The 15826-nt window shown below is 37.6% G+C and overlaps 1 protein-coding gene across 1 annotated transcript in view; it reads right to left on the reverse strand.

Moving 5' to 3' along the window:
* The window catches only part of DIAPH2 (diaphanous related formin 2), a 170725-nt gene that overhangs the window by 60310 nt on the left and 94589 nt on the right, over positions 1-15826 (reverse strand). The window contains exons 25-26 of the mRNA XM_066338673.1: positions 10069-10232; positions 2046-2181 (exon numbers count right to left, since the gene is read on the reverse strand). Coding sequence (XP_066194770.1) covers positions 2046-2181; positions 10069-10232 — 300 coding nt within the window. The remainder of the gene's footprint in view (positions 1-2045; positions 2182-10068; positions 10233-15826) is intronic.

Here is a 15826-nt window from a genome sequence, read left to right on the forward strand (position 1 = left end):
TTTGACTCGGGGAGATCCAGAGAAAGAGCTGAGAGAGGGCGAGGCTAAAACCAGCCTTTGGGTGAAAATCACCTTGTCAAAGTGACAGCTTGAGAGGACATCTGCCTCCTTCCTCTAAGTCTGCTGTGTCACATTCACTTAGACAAATTTACAAACTATTTATATAAGCAGCAATGAGCGCACAGAAGTAGCTGCATCAAGAAAAGAATTAGTTATTTGGAAAAAACAGTCAACTGAATATCAATGTCATGGAATCCAGTGGGGATGGAGGTTTAGCTCTCCTCCTACCACAGAAGCAGAGCTGTAGTATATGAAATGGATATTTTAAAACATTTACAAACCGGAAAAAAAAAATTAGAAGTATTAAATTTACTTTGTGTCACAGGTTTACAAACATTAGTTATTTAAATGGCAGTTCTGGTGCACTGGGCCATGTAAAGACATTCATACATTTGCATTTTCATTAAGAGAGGACTACAATGCAAAATGAAACTTTAGTTGTACCATTTAATAGGAGAAGAGTTTCATGATGGAAAGCAAAATGCTGTCAGTGTAGTGAGGGCACCTGTGCCACTGCTGAGAGTGATGTCCCCTCACCTGCCTGGAAAGTGAAGGGATGCAGGAAAAGGAAAGTGTGCTCTTAGGACTGAGCTGAGGCAATTTTACAAGTTGTAACTTCAAACTGGGAGCTGCAGCCCTTAACCACAGCCCAAGTCACTGACAAAAGCATCCAAGTGAGATTTCCACACTTTTGAACAGCTCACAAAACATCCTGGCTTGAATTGTCTGGAGTGGTAGTCCAAATAAACTCTCTCCAGCACTCCAGCAGAGGGAAGGGGATGGAGGGACATTCAGCTGGTACTTCTCCACTCACAGAAAAGTGCCTGCCCATAGTACCATGGACATTTTTTTGACAGGTGGCAGATATTAAAGAAATATTAATCTTATGCTGAAAGAATGTGTTAGGAAAGTCTCATTAGAAACCTTCACTAGTTTAACTTCACAGAGAAAAGAAAATGTATTTGTGTTTAAATTTTGCATTTTGTTTTTAGTTATACTGAAATTAAACTCATCTTTGAATGATCTGATTATAAAATTTGTCTTCTAGAGAAAAAAGAAATCTGATCCAGAATATTCCAGGCAGTGTCACTGCCAGCTCAAGCAAGGCCAAAGATAACAGGATTTGTGGTACCATTGCAGCAATTTTCCCTGTTAAATGGATAACAAGGACAGGTGTTTTTATAGCTGCTTCAGATTAGCAGATTAACACAAACTCATAGAAACTGAACAAAAAACTGCAAGTAATCTCTTGCCTAAACCCAGTTTTACCTCTACTTGTCTTCTGGAGTCAGGTAAAGAATAAAGCCTCTATTTTACAACCTTCTGGAAATCTGCACAGCATCAATATTGAGCCCACCCCATCCCTTCTGCTTTCTTACCTCCCTCTCTGTCAGAGAGGTCTCATGTGAAATACAATATTCTCCCAGCTGACAAGATCAACACATTGCTTTTTATCGTGCTGAAATGTCACTCTGTACTCAGGCTCCAAGCTCAATGAGATTTTCCAGCTCCTAACAGGACTACTGGGAGAACATCCATTCTAACACAGCCCCCCAAGCCCGAAAAGAAAGACATTAATTGCCACAATACCTTGATTATAGAGATGTTTACAGAATGAAATTAACAACAAAGCAAGGAAGACACTTCTTCTTGGAAGTCAATCCATAAGAAAAAAATCAATTAAGTGCTACAAATTAAAAAAAAACGCCAATAATTCACAACAAAACACCTTGAAAGGAGCATTTGCACACATTAAGTGGCAGAAATGGAATAATGACATGACCAGGTAGGCTGAAACAAAACAGAATTTTCCATTCGGGAAAGTAAACTTTTTTTCAGCCTTCAGAACTGTCAGCAAGTATTTCTCATACCGACCAGAAAGATGTTTATTACTTCAGTTTATTACTCCAGACTTTTTTAATGACAAATTTTAAAAGTTTTGCCTTTTTTTAACGATAATCTCTCAACTAAAAATGCTGCCTTACCTTTGTTCATATCAATCAACTGCTGCTTCTTCTTCTGTCTCTCCAGCCTCTCACGCTCAGCCTTCTCCTTGGCCAGCTTGGCTCTCTTGGTTTTCTCCTCCAATTCTCTTCTTTTGTTGTTTTCTTTTAATGCCTCCTGCATTAGAGGAAATGAGTATGAGTGTCTGTACAATGAGGGAAACCAAAATAACCTGTGTTTACATTAAATGAGAGAAGGAAAAACACAGGGACTTGACCCAACACTTGGGCCATCCTCAGAAATCTTGGAGGGAACATAATGCTCCACATCACTTCTACATGAGCATTATTGATCATAGCAAGGGAAACTGAAATAGCTTGGCATTTATGATGAAGAAAAAAGAACTTTTTTTCAGCAGCAACTTGTTCGTGTTTTTCCCTATTAAGATTGCAAGGTTGCCTTAAGTCTGTGCCATGCTCTTAGGAGGGATGAGTGGGGAGGAAGCCAAGTTTCCACTATGATGTAAACCCAATTACAAGTGGCTGAAACTCAGGTGCTAGAATTTAAACACAACTCATAAGAACTTTTGTTGAAATAGCCAGTCTGGATAACTAAAATAGAGAAAACACAGGAGAAGAAAAGGGAAATAATTGAATTTTTAGATTATGAGTAAAATGTCTCTGAGCTAACAGGTTATACAAACTAGCAAATTAAAAATCCAAGACTCCCAAACGCTTCTAAATACAGAATATTAACTCAAGCAAGGGGCAGCATCTTTCAGTGTGCCACTTCAGGAGTTTCCTAAGGTCAAACACCACATTCCATCCCTGGTTTGCAGAAACTCTGGACACCAGCTGCTCACTCCAAACTAAGCCAAGAACTGCTCCATCACAGAGCCAGCTGCACCAGAAACACCTGAAATGCCTTTTCTTTCAGAAAAAAAAAAAAAGGGAAATAGAAGGCAAACTCAATGTCTAATCTCTTTTGGTTTTGGACAGTTCTGTTGCTGCAGTTCAGAGATTTCATTTTACTGCAGCTTCCCAGGCTGTAATGGAAGGAAATGCCCCAGTCTCAGCAAAGAAAGCAAATATGAAATGTCATGGTTGCACTGGTAGCTCACTAGCCATTAGTGATTAGATCATAGATTCTGTCACATTCTCTACCCAGAAATCTACAGCAGACTGAACTAAACAAGCTCTAAAGTTATTTTATCTGGAAATTCTCTTTGAGCCGAACTGAATGAGTTTTATCTGAAGGAAGATTCTGTGGAAATGCAGACTGCACTTCATAAAATACAACGGATACCAGTGGTGATTAAAACAAAACGCCGTTCAAAATAAAGGTTTAATCCTCTTGAAGAACAGCAAGATAACAAAATACTCCTAATTCTGTGTGAGAGTGCCCCTTTTTATTTATAGATCTACACCCATCCATCACCTGGAACACACTTGCTTGTTATTACCCTCCATCAGGCAGTTGGACTCTCAACCATTCCATATTTGTTATGTCATTTATTGCTATACATTTAGTCAGAGTAAGATGAAAGCTGGAAAAAAAATCATTGGCAAGAACATACTCCCACCTGCTATCAAAGTCAGTGCAGAAAGCAAAATAAATCTATACTCATCTATATTTATAAACATACTTTATATTTGAATTGATACTGCTAACAAATTTGATCACAGTTTCTCAAAACCGACTGATGATTAATGTAAATAAAGAGAATTTGACTCAGGTGTACAGTGGTTTCTACAGCATTTGCTCTGCATGAATTGTATCAAGCCTTTCAGTTTCATTTTCTACAGTTTACTGCAAAGGGTTATTTCTCTCTCTCATGGCATGGTTTTATACTCCCCCAGACCTTTTCTTTTTCAAGCATCTGAGTTGCAGTGGATTTCTTCTAATACAGAACAGTGCTATTCCAGATTAACAAGTTTTTTTTCAACTATCAAATGCCAGAGATCCTCCTTCTGCGTAGCTTAACAGGCTGAATTACTTCAAAAGGTAAAGATCAGTTTCAAGATTGAAAAAAAATAGCTCTGTAATTGGCATTGCTTTTAAAAGAGGGAATAAAAATCAGCAGTTTTGTTACTGCAATATAATTCCAAAGTGACAAAGAACTGTTCATAGGGATCTACTACACAACTAAATTTATTCTCCAATTAAAACTAAACTTATCTAACAGTTATAAATCAGACAAAGAGGCTATCCTGTGGTAAGAATAAAAGCCTTCTCAACAGCTTTAGAACACATTTTGAAAAGTACTCATCTAGATGCTGTCTGCTGAAAACATGTAAGTGCATGCAAAAAGGGAAATAATTTTTGAGTGAATCTCAGCAGACAGGAATACTTAAATGCATAAAACCCTTTTATTGATGTGCTTTTCATGACCCTCTGTTATTTTGGTTGGTGCATAAGGGCAAGCAGTTTTGCTAATTCAACAGGAAATTAAAAGTTAGAGAAAGTTTGAGTGTCGGTTTGTTTTGTTATAATAAAAACAAAACCGAATTATTGTCTCTCCTAGCAGAGAAATAGATTCAGCAAGGAATATTATCTCTTTTTAAGTGAGTTAGTTGAAGAAGCACATAGTTTGATGTTCCCCCTTGTGTTTATTAGGATTCACTGAAGTGCAGCTCTGGTGCTCAGCACTGCCAGTTTACAGCTTGGCTTCCTTAAGAAGCAAATAAAAAATTAATGCATCTCTTGCATTCTGTACATATCTTAAGTTTTGACAGACAAACATATTCACACATCGACACGGTTGTAAATAGACTCTCGAAGGTAAATTATTAAAAACAAGAAGAAAGAAAACAAACTGTAATGCACAAATCTCCCTGGATATTAAAGATGCAGCTGGCTACAAAGCGGTCATGCACCAATAATGAGGGCTGCCTGTGATCCCTCAGGCCTTCCCCAAATTTGCCTTGCAACTGCAAAATATGTCAGCTGAAGTTCCAGCAAAATAATCTTCTTCAGTCGTAAGTCATTAGGAACAACAAACTCAGATTAACTGGAAGTTAATCTACAGAAATTCAGAGAGTTAAAACACAGCAGATTGAGCAATCACTTTCCATGTAAAGGGAAGGTCTTTCATGGGTGTTCCTTGGAGGATAACACATTTAAATACATTGTTATCCCTGTGAAAATAATGGAAAAGAGATGTAAGGAGCAGGTATTAAACAAGAGCAGACAAATTGAATTTCCTGCTGGGTGGCCGTGGAGCAGAGAGGATGAGGTTTGGGACAGCAGGGCCACCCCAGTGGCACAAATGTCCTGGGTTTGCCAGGACAGATTAAGGGCTTGGCAAATGGAGCTGCTGCTGCTTGGGCAGGGAAGGAGAGGAGTTTACTGCTGACATGCAAAAAAACTCTTCAAACTGTCCAGGCAGAATAGGTTTGCAGCGTTCACTGAACCAGATTTAACACTCAATGAAAAGCTGCATGGTATCTCTTAATTACTCAACTGTGTAAACTGGAATAATTATTAAATAGCTCTTAAAGCAGACAGGTTTGGGACTGTTTTTCCAGCTCCCTTCAATCAACATTTGGTTAGCAGAATAAACACACAAACCTCATTCAGGTTACTCCTGACAGAGGCACAGAGTGAAGTACACACAAAAACAAAGCTGGATTACTGTCTTTACAAAATACACTCAACTTGAAAACCCCAGGAAAACAAATGTTATCTGTTTGGGCACAATCCTAAAAGAGAAACTAAGGCCCAGGACAAACCAATTATTGTTTTGTTCCAAAAGCAATCTTTCTGGATCAAGGAAAAGACCAATCAATATTTTGGCACATCGTCATATGAGCACAATCCTTTAGATTTTTTAACAACAATTCATTTTAAGGCAAGTCTGTAAGAACTGTTCACACAAGAGCCTGAATCCGGAAGAAAAAGTGAATTACTCTTTTTAATAGCAGGACCTTGAATGTGATGTACCAAAAGGTTTCAAAATTTCTGGGTAGAAATCCTCAACAGATTTTAAAAGATTTAAAAAAAAATCTTTACAGATTTCAAAAGAGACTGCGAGAATTACACACAGCATAGTATATAAAGATATAATTAAATGACAAAAACAGCTGGGTTGGAAAGGTTTTGCAGACTTCCTGAAAGACATGGTTGGTGGACTGTGGAAGGAAGCACTGCAGAGGGTGTGAGGCATTACACTGCAAAGAAATAACAAAAATGGAAAAAAAACAACACTGAAGGGACACGCTCACACAGCTGCAATTTTTTCCTTGAGGTTTCCTACACCTTCCACTTCATGCTTCACTCTGTGTTCTGACAGGATTATCCAGTTCCATTAGCCTGCTTGGATTTTCCTAAACGTGCTAAGCAAGCAAATATGAACTTCAGGAAGTGAATGAGCTCTAATTTACTCCAACATCAGCACGCTAAATGAAGCTGCAATAATGCCATGATCAGTCTGAAATCACAATTAAGACAAATACAGATTCCAATTATCAAATTATCTTAATAGGATATAGGAACAAACAGAATGATGAGACTAAGATTATACACGTGAAACAAAATCGTGGCGATTTTAGAGAGGACAGGTTCATTCTAACACAAGAGCTTATCAGAAATATATAAATGCAGATGTTGGCATCTGTAGCCTGCACACATCATCTGTGGAAGGGTCTCTTCTGGACTTAGGATCAGGCCCAAGGCACTCACTCAGAGCAGGTAATAAAGTCACTGCTTCACAGGAGCTTTTCAACAGCTTAAGTTCCGCCTCAGCCAAAATCCCAAACCATGCTTTGCTTTCAGAGTGGAATGAGGATTCCAAATCCTCATTTAAATATTACAAACTTCCAAAGATAATGCCTGGAAATAATGACATTTCTCAGTTGGACTCACTGCTACCAGCACTGAATATAAAAGAACAACAAAAAAAATCTAAAGAAAATCCTGTTCTGTGTAATCCTGTTTCTTTTAAGATTAGGAAATTTAACTTCATAGTTTCCTCTGGACCATGACCCTCCCTATAACTTTTGGAAATATTCCCTAATCACTGGCATCTCTACCCTGAAATGAGAGATCCAGTGCTTTTATCCACAAAGGCACCACCTTAACAGAGAAACAACTTAGGTCAGAATAAAATCCAACTCCATCTAGGAAGTTATTTCTACACTTACCAACACAGTGTACAGTTTGATTTCTTTTATTATTAGTTATTTTTACACCTTTTGGGGAGCTTCCAAGAGAAATGCCATCCTTGTGTTTTACATCATATATAAAGCACTTCTCCAGCAGCACTAACCCCTTGTAAATAAAGCTGAATTACTGCTCCTCTGTGAATTCCACCACCTGTATCCCTTCCTAGCCTACACCTAATTCCTGATTTGTGCAGGATAATGATTAAAACCTACTCTGCTCAGCACCAGCTGAATGCATACACTCAGATGAGAAATGAGAGAGCTTACAAAAGGTTTGTATTTCGGGGGGGAAGGGCTTTCTGTATATTGCCTGTTAATAAGGACAGTGTTTCACTTTTGCTACCACCCCTTGGGAAATTTCGCTAAAGAAAATACTTCTTGCTCATTATTCTTTATTTTTTCCCAGCTTCCTGCTAGCTGGAAACTGTTCCCTTTCAGGCTGCATTAAAGAACTGTTACTTTTTAGGCAGAAGGGATGAAGTGTATTCCCAGACAAATAACCAGAGAGAACAATGAATAAATAGAGGCTTTCTTTTAAACCACTCCTGAATTACAAACTCAATTTATGAGTTTGAAAGCTGGGGATTTAGCCTGACTATGCATTGTATTTCATAGTAAATCAGATGTTTATTATGTATTTATTTATGTATTGTATATTCATTGAGTTATATTACTCTAGCAAATGACCTGCTGCATTCTAGGGACATTTCAAAAAAAGCCACCAAAAAAACCCCATTCCTGAGTCACAGAGCTTGAAACTCACTTTAAAGCAAGTTATAAACAAATAAAAATTAGGAAGGAGGAAAGGTCTCACAGGTACATTTCTACTTAGGATGCTGAATCCACTGTGGTAAAAACTGTTTTTTATGAAGGCAACATAACAGATGTTCTGTGTCCTGTCTGGTCCAGGGCATCAATCTTGCAAAATCTTTGAAGCCCAGAGTAGTGGTGACCAATAAAAAGTGTTCTGTTTGCTGATCATTTCATGTGTCTCCTCATTTTGGGGAGACTTTCACTCCGTGGATGTTGCACTGCAGGGCACACAGCAGCCATCACTCAGTACCAGTGTTGATATAAAAGGACAATTTATTTCACTGGTCTTTTACTAAAACCATCTCTCACTCTGTCACCTGATGAGTTACTCAGATCTGTTTAAATACTGCCTGAAACTGAAATTACAACCCTTTTTCTCTAAGTACATTTCTAATGTACTTTAAGATTTATTTCCTTATTCAAAGGGCTGCATTTACACAAATGTGAAGGAAGCAGTCATCACTGATAAAACTGTCTACCAGATAAGAAAGTATCACTCCACTGAACAAAACAGCCTCTCTGCATTTCATACAACTACACCCAAAAAATCCCTTTTCCTGCTTCAAAAACAACTTTGTTTTTTTAGACTCAAAATTCACCTTTAAGACCATCTGCATGGAAAGGAACCCCACAGAGAAAACAGAATCTAAAACATCTGAAAACCGGGTAAGAAAAAAAGGAAATTTTCCTATCTAGTGCTGAGGTGAGTATCTCATACAACCTCCACAGCACAGATTGAAAGGAATTTTATGTCCATTTACCAAGATAGGCATGACAGATTTGGTGGATGTTTTTAAATCCTCTGCCACCAACACAAACAAACGTTCAGAAAGTGACAGCCTGAAAACATTACAGGTCACTTGACAGAGAGTGTGAGACAGCAAGTTAAAAGAGCACAACTGGAAAAGAACAAACTGGCATCTTGCTCCAGGCAACTGATTAATCATTATTTGATAAGAGCCGGATCCTTTTGGGTTTGATATTGGATCAGGTTGTAGTTGTCCTCAAGGACAATCGTAATGTGTGTTTACTTGCAATGGAATAAAGGACTAAAAATCTAAAAAAATGTTTTTTCTTCAGAAGAGTCCTAAATATTAAAGAGATATTATTACCCAGTGGATCTTTAACTGCAAAGAAGGGAAAAAGGAAAACCCGCAACAAACCACCCTTTTTGCTACTTTTTATTTAATTTTTCTGCAGTTGACAGCTCCAAGAGAATACACCTTTTTCTTTATTCTCCAGGTTTGAATTTGACTCGTGTTCCACTGGGAAAGGAAAATCCTGTGGAAATGCTTTATTTCCTTCCTGTGACACTCCAACAACCTGAAGAACTTTTCAACCTCTAGACTAAACTGGCTCATGGCATAAGAAAGGAGCTTTGTGCAATAGACAGCCACCAGCAAGAAAATAAAAGAATGATGAACAGGAAAAAAAAGGAGTCATTAATATTTATAAAACATTTGGAATTATACTTCAGCCAGTCACCAAAATAGTAAAAGAAGTTGATGGGATCACTTAGAGAAAGCAAGAAGGTATTACAGCAACGTGAACTGGACAAATTTAACACATGTGCAAGCTCTAGGGAATGTTTGGAGGTGTTCTCTGCCCTTAGTCTTATCTGATTGCTCTTGAATTCTTATCAGTATTTACTACTTTTTCAAAGTAAATCCCACAGATTAAAGGAATTTCAGTATATTTTTCCTCTGGGAAAACTTCTTGCAAGCATCAAAATGTTGCAAAAAACCTTAATTCTTTTTTGTAAATTTTTTTTACCCCTTCCAGACCAAAAAAAAAAAGCTTCACTGTGAACTCTTAATGCTTGCCCTGGTCCATCAAAAGTGATCCATTACATTGCTAAAATATCAAAGTTAAATTAAATTTGGCTCATCCTTATCCACAGCTGAGTTGCCAAGTTACGTGCTGGAAGACAATATGTCATGACCAAAATTTAAATAATTCTGGAAACATTCACCCAATTTCCTGCCATGGAACAAAACACAAAATTAAGCACAACAGAAAAAAATAGGGACACAAAGGAAGAATTAAAACTAGGAGTGGAAAAAAAGGACATTTTGCAGGTGTTACTCACCAAAAACAGAGTTCTGAAGTTGCTCAGATCGCCAAAGAATTCTTCTATGCTTATTGCTTTGGGATCAAAGGTGAAGTATTCTCCCAAATTTTCATACAATTTTGTCATGTTGTTGTGCATGTTGGACAGTTTTTCATATTGCTCTCGGGCACTCTCTGCAAAGCTGTGAGGTCTTGTTAAGGAAAATGACTCAAATGCAGCACAAATAAAGGAACAAAAATAAAATCACAGTAAATAAAGGAAACAGAGTACACAAGGAAAGAACTCTCAAGTAGGAAGGTTACAACTGCAAAATATGCAGGTGCTGTTCTGCTTCCAAATAGGACATTTTTATGAATTAATAGTAATAGTAATATTATTGTTACTATTTTATGAATTTATATTATTAATGTCTACAAGTTCATAAACACTTCCATTAAATGATCCCTTTCCAATGGTGAAGATTTGCCACTGACAGAGAATACAACTTGCTCTATAAAATTTTCAAATACTGTGGACATTTTTATTTGAAGAGATGAACAACTTTATAAAATGAATTCTACGAAAACACACAGTGAAATTGAGTTTGCTGTGAGAATCTGTGATCTCGCTGCTCAAGTGAAGTTGAGTTCCCCACCTCACACACACACATTTTATAGGTAAAATGTGCATAACTATCAATGACAAAATCACGCGGTATGACATCTCATTTTCTTGGCCTTTTTTCACAAAATTCTTCTCTGTGCATTCTTTCCTAACCAGCCACACAGTTCATGCCTCAGGCTGCCTGCATTAGGTTCACTTTTTGGGGCACAATCTCAACTCTGTAATTCCACTGAACCTACAGAAATGAAATACCCACAAACAAGCTGACAAACAGCTTTGAGAAATTATTAGTGAGAAAAACACCATGAAACAGCAGAAGTCTTGTTTTTTTTTTCTTTAGGAAGTGTAGAAGCCTAGAAAGGAGACTGAGATTGACTTTCATCCCAGCAGCCATCATTAAAAGTTTGACATAATGCTTTTAAATAGAAAAATGTGGTACTTTCTTTCCCCTATTTAGAAAAAAAAAAAATTAACAATTATTTTGGAAACAGAAGAAAGGGTGCAAGCTACTAAAGGAAATATTGGTTTGCCTCAAAGCAAGAGCGTTTTAGTCTGCTCTTTTCTTCTGTGGGGTTGTTTGGAGCCACAAAGTCACAAATCACTGGGAAAAACACATCTGCTCCAGGATTAAACCAGCTCTGCTGATAGTGAATTGTGGCTGATGAAAGTGTTTGCTGCACATATCAATGCCCAAGAATAAAAGACACGAGTGATTCCCTGAGCTACAGAAACCCTGCAGCCTGGCTCCCCGTGGCTTTTCCTTGTAACAGCTCCTTCCGTGTGAATTCTGGTTGTTAACAGGGCAGAGCTCTGCTACAGCCTCTCACCAGACCTTCCCCTCTCATTTGGGAGCCTGCCTGGTGTCACATTTCTAATTCCACACCACTTCTGAGATCCCAGGCTCTCTGCAAAACATCAAACAGACTGCACACTAAACAGGGGACAAGAGACACACCGAGAAATCCTAAAAATATCCTTGTTTCTTTTTGAGGTGCGACTAAACCCAATTGTGATCCTCCAGAAAGCAGTCAGCAAATTACAGAATAAGGCACGGAAATTGCTGTGGATGCTGTATTCACAGTGTTTCTGTTGTACTTGGATGCTATTGAGTACCTGTCACTGCACAGGCTACAGGCAAACACAACAAAGCTGAAAACACCTTCCGTTGGAAAGAGGCCAAGTATTCCACCTGGATTTGCCCATTTTAACTACTGGGAGGTTACAGAAAGAGACATTTAAAAATTGGTTCTTAAAAGTATGATTGAAAACTTTATCAATACCAATTTTTCCAAGCAATTCTCTCAGTTGAAGCCTTGGTGGCCTAAGAGCAAAGCTGTTGCCATGTAAAGTTCATCTAGAAACAGAAACCAACACAGTGATGGATATTAATTTATAAAATCAAGATTGTGAGACAATATCTGCCTATACAGTGCCACAGCAGTGGCAATACCTAATCCTCAGTTTATTGAAAACAAGTTTAACCTGTTAGATTAGAGTTTCAAGCTTGGACTGTTGAGTCACTCATCTCAAGATAAACCTGGTACAGTTCAGTCTTCAGTGACATTTAACTGCACAAAAGGAACTGAAAGTTTAATGGCAAGAATACATTAAATAGGTAATAATGGCACATTACTGAATTATTGAGCACAGTCTAAAAATTTTAGAAAAAAAATACGAATTGCCTTCGAGTCAGCAGACTGCTGTAGTGAACAACTCACCAGAAAGAAATACATATAAACATATAAATTAATTTAGTGGAGCCTTTAAAATCAATATTACGCAATATAATACAAACCCAAAAATGATCAAAAAGTCTAAAAAAAAAAAGAAAAATACTATGACAATTCCAGATCTGCAGGCTATTCTTGGAGACAGAGCTCCCAGTTCTCCACTGATGTTGCATACTCACAAAAGAAATAACAGTAAGCACTAAAATCCCCAGTACTGCCACTGAAAGTAGAGATTTTAAAGCACCACTCTAGAAATAGACTCTGTGATTTCCACATTATTATTTTTTATCTATTAAATACTAAACTGCAAGTAAGAAATATCTTTAACAGATGGCCAGGAAGACAAAGGGATGTCAGCAAGACAGATGAACAGGATGAGCAAAGAAAGAATTGAGTATTTCTACAGTGCTTAATTTTGAAGAAGACAAGGCAGAGCTATAAAGACAATAGTTCCCAGCCCCAGACCATGCAATTTTAACAAAGTTACTGTCACACTCTATGTGCTTCATCCAACCTTCCTACTACTGAAATATTAGTATTTTAAAACATCTCCTTCAAATGTACTGATGGAGCCAATGGAGTAATTCCAGGGGAGCAGAGCCAGATACGACAACACTATTTCATGAAAAAAAATGAGTGAGGAATCTGAGGTATGCCAACTCTAGTGTAATAGCAATACTTAATTCCAACAGTTTTCCTGAAAAGAGATTGAAGGTTTACCAAGTGCTCATTTTAAAACTGTAAACTTGGTTTCACTCTCACCACTCTAAACCAAACCAAAAATGACAGATTTTTTCACTAGCAAGTTTAAAAGTGCTTGTTCAAATAGGAGAAAGTACTCTATTAAGAAGCTTGTTTATTCCACGTTTTCTTGCGTACCATTGCAGAGCAGGATTCTGGCTTGAGGAACCACCAGACTAAATATCTGTTTTAACTTGTTAGAAGAGAAAGTTTGAGCCAGTGGTGTCGTATTTAATGAAGGATGCACAAGAGCTCTTGGTTTCTCATCTCCCAGCTCATTCATAATAGAACATTCTTTGAATTGCACTGTGGCAATGCAAACAGAACTTGGTAACTGAAGACAGAAATTCAGCTTTAACAGCACTAAGTCATTTCCACTGATAGCTCTATTTTCACCTGCTATCAGGATGTAAACACATGCTAACAATTTTATCACTGACACTCCATCCATAATGCATCTCTGTGACTGCACACCAGCCAAGACTTCTGGAGCATACATAGACAATTATGAATCACAATTACATCCCTAATCTTTTCTTCCTGTTGGAAGCCTTTGCAAAAGCAAAACAAAACAAAACAAAAAACCCTGCAGAAATCTTAACTGGAATAGACTCTACCCAAATTAGAACCCAAAGAAACAAAGAGCCATAGCAGGAGCCCAACTTGATCTGCGTACACAAAATCATGTATTCCTGAAAAGCTTGAAGATTCCCTAATAAACTACCCATAAAAAGCTCAGTGTGAGAATTTCTTCCTCATTACAAAGCAAATTACCTCATCATTCAGCATTTGACAGAACAGCTCAGGGAAAAATCCAAACAAGCAAAACCACAAAAGAACAGTGGGTGCTCAGCTATCTATGAGCAAGGACGGCTCTTCCTCCCTCTTTGTTCCATCAGTACCTGAAATTATCATTAACTATCAGAAGTATTTAGGACAATTGCATTCATTGTAAAAAGAGAGGATCTCAGTGGGTTTTGTGCTTGTGGAAATGAAGCACAGAAAGGTCACACCCATCCAAGAACGACTCTGGCTGTGACCTGCTCATTCTTCCAAAATCTCAAAATACCCCTTAACTCACATTAGTTAAGAGGAAGCTTTCTGACTTGTGCCTAAATGGCCATAAAATTTTCATGTTGGTAAACACTAAAAATTCCTGTCAGTGTTTACTTCCTCCCAGCTCTAAGCAATTACATCAGTTCTGAACTTTGCTGCAATCAAACTTCTCAATAATGAAAGGAAAATTTCCATCGATTCCACCACATTGATATGCACAGGAGAAAGCTTTTGTCAACATAATTTCAATATTACTTTTTTATTCATACTCCTGTTAATGAGGACACAAAGATCACTGCTCAATTCTCTGAAAGTCCCAGAGGAAGTCTCTGAGAAAAAATCTGGTAAACACAGGGCCTACTTTATAAAACATTCAGCCCGAGGAGCAAAGCTCCACAGACTGTGTCTTGAACTGTTTTATACTGGGGAAGTTGGCTCCAAGACTTCGGTGGCAAATTAGGAATTTCCTGTGGTAGCAAAAAGAAATCTTTAAAAATGAGAGGGTTTTTGAGTCTCCAAAGAGAACACAAAAAGCAAAATTTCTGAAGCCACAGGCTAGAGAGAAGGCAAGATCTTAAAAACAAAACAAAAACAAACAAATAAAAAAACCCCCACATTAAAAAAACCCTCCAAAATTTCCAGAATTAGAGGAAGGCATTAACCTAAATTAACCTGACCCTCGTGTGGGTTTTATTATTCAAAGAAAAAGAAAGTTTTGAACTCAGAATTTTTTTTTCCCCATTATGGTAAGAGACAAATTATACCCAAATTCCATGCTCTCATTTTAAAGAGTGAATTTTTACAAGCTCTACAACCCCTGAAAGCAAACCAAACCTTTCACCCTGGCTAAAGCAACACATTATTTCCACTGATTTTTGAAACTGCCTTTTTTACTGCCTGATAACAAAAATCACCTAGTTCTAAATTCTCATTTGCAATATTTTGATTTTTAAATAATTTGAAACAGTATGAAGAGTGGTATATGTAGCTTTGTTTTAAAATTCAAATATCTTTTTTTTTTTTTTTTAAATTTGTGGTGGCAAACAATTAATCACTACTCCTGCATTAATTAGAAGGCAACACAGAGAACATGATAGTTGAGCATGTATCAGACAAAATGTTGCCAGAGTAATGGATTTGTAGCATCCCTTCCCTGGAGAACAATTAGATAAAAATCTCTTTAGATGAATAAAAACAAGAAAGAAAACAATGGAAATGCAGCTTGTACAAACAAAATGCTGTTGTAAAATTTGTTTTGCATATTATACACAAATTAGTTGTGACTGTTTCAAATAAAGAGTTGACACGCTCTGACAATGATAAAACCCCAGATTTTAGGTATTTCAGTAAAAGCCTGGTGGCCGCTCCTAGAAACATTCTATTAGCTTTGGATCACACAATCAGATGCCTTAAACAATAATTACAGCTTGGTGTGCCCTGAATCTTTCAGGGAAGCTGCAGCCACGTTCCCTCTCTTTGATCATAAAGCTTTTCCTCACTTCAGCTGGGTTTAATTAAGGGAGGGATGTTTGAGCTGTCACTTGCACTCTTCACCAGTTTCAATCAGGAGATCTTGGTGGTTACTTCTTGGAAAGGAATTTTTGGTAAAGGTTGGGGAATGAAAAGAGAAATGTCCCTCCTGTATC

This window comes from Sylvia atricapilla, chromosome Z (assembly GCF_009819655.1).
Source record: "Sylvia atricapilla isolate bSylAtr1 chromosome Z, bSylAtr1.pri, whole genome shotgun sequence".
NCBI classification, from domain to species: domain Eukaryota; kingdom Metazoa; phylum Chordata; class Aves; order Passeriformes; family Sylviidae; genus Sylvia; species Sylvia atricapilla.